Source organism: Bactrocera tryoni, chromosome 5 (genome assembly GCF_016617805.1).
Source record: "Bactrocera tryoni isolate S06 chromosome 5, CSIRO_BtryS06_freeze2, whole genome shotgun sequence".
In the NCBI taxonomy this organism is placed as follows: Eukaryota; Metazoa; Arthropoda; class Insecta; order Diptera; family Tephritidae; genus Bactrocera; species Bactrocera tryoni.
In genome coordinates, this window is record NC_052503.1 from 39,149,479 (window position 1) to 39,153,563 (window position 4,085).

The 4,085-nt window shown below is 30.8% G+C and overlaps 1 protein-coding gene across 1 annotated transcript; it reads left to right on the plus strand.

Annotated features, from left to right (window-relative positions):
- The first annotated feature begins 654 nt into the window (after positions 1-654).
- On the plus strand, positions 655-2,283 carry LOC120778531 (CUE domain-containing protein 1). The gene is made up of 2 exons (XM_040110373.1): positions 655-1,784; positions 1,987-2,283. Exons 1-2 carry the CDS (start codon positions 911-913, stop codon positions 2,010-2,012), a joined length of 900 nt encoding a protein of 299 aa, XP_039966307.1. The 5' UTR covers positions 655-910; the 3' UTR covers positions 2,013-2,283.
- Positions 2,284-4,085: the final 1,802 nt, after the last annotated feature.

Below are 4,085 nucleotides of genomic sequence, written 5' to 3' on the forward strand. Positions count from 1 at the left end.
TCTCTATTTGTCTCTGAAGCTCGAAGATAAAAGATGAGAGTTATAAGAGCTTCTTGGCTGTTGTTTCATAAAATGGAGAAACAATTTATACTAATTTTTGGTTTCACTACAAAAAAATAGTTTATGTTAAGCTGTTTTATAAAATAATCAAACCATACGAAGCCAAATATGAGCACAAAAAAACACGTTAGGCATATGCACATACATACATACATCCATAAGTAAATGCAAACAAAGAGATAAGTCTCGTGTGTCTTTTAACTTACTTACGGTCATAGCAACCAAGAAATCATTTTAAATGTAGCAAAGTCTTGAACTCATATACATATGTATGTATGTACAACTACATATGTATACAAATATGCATATACATTTACATTTATGTACCTGATAAACATACAATTTGTAAAAAGTTACTTGACTCTGGTCCTGGGTCTTAGATTTTATTTATTTTAGCATTTAAAAATGCTTTTCCACTATACGTATGTATGTATAACAATAATTAATTTTATAACGTGTATTTTTGAAATATATGTCTGCATATTTTTGATTATATCTTCCGTTTCCGCCAATAAATAATCCATTCACCATCAAATCGTAGGAAAATGTTTTACTGTCATTTGCTCCATTGTGAATGATTCAATTCTGCTGCTATTGCATTGTTTTCCTTCGGTGTCAAAAATTTTCGTTTGCGCTGCTCAGTATTTTACATCGAATTTAATTGCAGCTATTTGAGTCCATCAGAATTAAAAGTGTGTAAAACCCCTGACAAGCTCAGGAAATTACCTACAAAAATAAAAACAAAAATATTAGTAATAGTTCTTGCAATACATTGGCCTGCTAGTGAATTGTCAAAAAACGACATAACTTATTGTCACCGCTGTCTAATAGGAATCGACTACATACAAGAATGGCCTCTACAATGCAGCTAGAGTTTTCGCAGGCCATGTCTGATTTTAAGACGATGTTTCCAGACATGGATCGCGAAGTAATTGAAGCGGTTTTGCGCGCAAATCAAGGGGCTGTAGATGCCACAATTGATCAGCTATTAGCTATGTCGACGGATAATCAAAATGAAAAGCTGCGTAATGAATTGGACGCAAAAACATCACCACAACGGAGTCTTATAAATCTTCATGGCATAGATAATCAGCCTCCAACAGCACAATTAATTGATACATCTGACGGATGTTCTACAATTGCACCAAGTAGTCAACAAAATGCAGCAGCTGCTGCTAATGCTGTGTTATTGAATCTCAGCAGCAATAATGGTGTAAGCTCATCACCTAATCATAATACTGGTGCATCGCCCAAACAGCGACTGGTAAGTGCCAACAACAAATCATCTGCAAATGTCACACCAAAACGTAGTGGTGGTCATCATGGTACGCGACGTTGGAATCCACCTATGCTCGGCCCACTACCGGCAGGCTTTCTAAGGATCACACCAAGTGCACAAGATGGAATAGTGCGTGATTTTGACTTGCCAGACGAACAATTCGCAATGATGTTACAAAATGAGGAATTTATGAATCAGTTACGATGGAATCAGGAATTTATGAATGCGTTGGAAAAAGAGCAATGCGGCAAAGGCAAAGGTGAAGATGACGCTGCATTCAAAGAAAGATTGAAGCATATGGGAAAGGTGTCCCGAAAAAAGTTTTTACAAATGGCACGTGTGTTTACATGGCAGCGTAACAAAAAAACAACAACAGCCAAGCAAATAGATTCACTACCTCTGAAGGAGGAGCCCAGCGACGACGAGGATCACCATCATGTGCAACGTAAGTAAAAAACGGTAGTTGTGTGGCAGCTTGGGGATAACCCATAAACTCCTTGTTAGTGGAATGATGCGTTTTACGAAATAATTATGTAATGTTTTAATTTTTAATTTTAAGCAAAGAGTTGTTGAAATAGTGTATAAGTTGCTTTCGCATTTTGGTTGCAGCTAATCTTCATAAATTTATTTTTCTATGTATTTTTAAGCTTTACATGCGATTGCAATTATCTAACGTGATGCTCATAAGCTTTCCATGCCGATAATGTATATATATACATATGTATTTATATATATCTGTGGTTGTAAAAGACGAACGACAAATTCCAAATGTACACAAAGCGTTAAAATGGTAGATTTTATCTTAAGTAAACTAAGTTATCAAAAAATGCTTTAAATATTTTGTTCTCGAATGAATTGCGAACAATAATGGTGTGATCGCATAGGAACAAAGAGATGCGTAATGTATATTAGAAGTGCAATAAAGAGTGCAACTATAATTGAAATATATAAACACGACCAATTGTTATAGGTTTTAGATTTGCGAAGGCTGATTGTTGTTGTTATTTCACTGAAAAGTCGTATTAAAATTTGTATATAAGTGCATATATAGTATGTAATTTTTTTTCCAAAATTCTTATTAAAATTTGTTATAGAAATGTTCTGTTTTTGTTTTTTTTTTTCTTTCTGCAAATGCCGTTATGCAATAAAATTGTTATAGATTTTTTATTCTTTATCTATTAAATATGCTTTAAGTGCACTACACTATATATTTTATAATGGTTAATATAATTTTCCTTTTGATGTGGAATGTGGAGATGCAGGCACACGTTTGCTTCCTATAGTTCAATATGAATCTCATAACAACGCTAGAGTTATATTTGAAAAAAAAATATTCAGCTTGATGCTGCGTTTGCGCCTATTTGTTACTTTGTAAAGAAGAATGTTGGATCGGACTGAAAATATACATCATAAACACCTACACACTAAAGAAAATAAAAATCTTATGTATATACTTACATCCATACATACTTATATACATAATTATAATCTATATATTACAACAAACTTCAAAACTAGTGTATAAATAATGAAAGAGCATATTCTCTTGATATCAAAATAATGTACAAGTCCATTAATGAATGTTAATTAAAATGTCATATTGGAAAATTAGTAGCAAAAATTTAAATTTTCAACTCTTTGAGTTTTCTCCAGTCTGAAGATAAACTTCCAACGATATAATATATGCCATATATAAATACAAACACAAATACATATGTATATGCAATTTCACATTTGAAGCTGAAAAAGTATACTCTAAGCCACAATATGGCTGATATCCCATGAATCTTCGATATAACGCGAATATGTATGCAATATATATAATATTATAATATTCTAAGTAACTAAAAAATAGATTGCCTAATTTTTAGCAATAACGCTAGTCACAATTCCATTTATAAAAAAAAATCATAACTAACAAACAATTTTACATAGTAGTAGACAAGAAAACACTATCATTATATTATGGAAACTGAATACTTACATTTCTTTTTCAATTCTCTTTTACTTTCGTTAAAAAAATAAATGTGTTAATTTTGTTCGCAATACCTAAAGAAAATGAGCACAAGGAATAAAAAATCGAAAAATTGTTTTATATATTTTTGTGTTATGCTTATGATTCAATTATAGAAGAATGTTTGGATATGGAGCCTGCTTTCTCTTACAAAAGCAGAGTTTGTATCCACAATGTCAAAATCAGTTTTTTTCTCATGAATTTTCTGTTTACATTTTGAGGATTTTATATTATTTAAAATCTATTCGTATTGATTTATCACTCAAAAAACGCCTTTCATGGTTTGAAATTTTTTAAAGTTTTATTTTTAAATACAAAAGAAAACGGCTGATTTTGACACTATGGATCCAATTACTTTTGACAATTTGTTGTTTTTGTGCAATTGACACAACCTTCTATAATTGAATTATGGTTATGCTACTCTAATTATTGAGTGCGAAATAAGAAGCTTAAAAAAATTGAATGTTTTCATTAGTTGCTACTAAAAATGCATATCATATTGTACATATTGTGCCAAATATTAGTTTATTAGGTATATCATTCAACAACGGCAATGCAGCAGAATATTTTACATGTACAAAATATTTTCACGAGAAATCGGATTGAACATTTTATTCCTTCAGCATACTTCAATGTTTTAAAATTAAAATCAAAAAATAAAAATTAAAATTAAATCAATGTAGAAAAATTACTTAAAAAACTAAGTGTAAAACTTATTAAATAATATAAAAA

Excerpts from the sequence above, each read along its gene's own strand:
- LOC120778531 (XM_040110373.1), top strand. The coding sequence starts at position 911 with ATGGCCTCTACAATGCAGCTAGAGTTTTCGCAGGCCATGTCTGATTTT. Across the intron at positions 1,785-1,986 it reads GGATCACCATCATGTGCAAC|CTTTACATGCGATTGCAATT; the intron begins GTAAGTAAAAAA and ends TGTATTTTTAAG.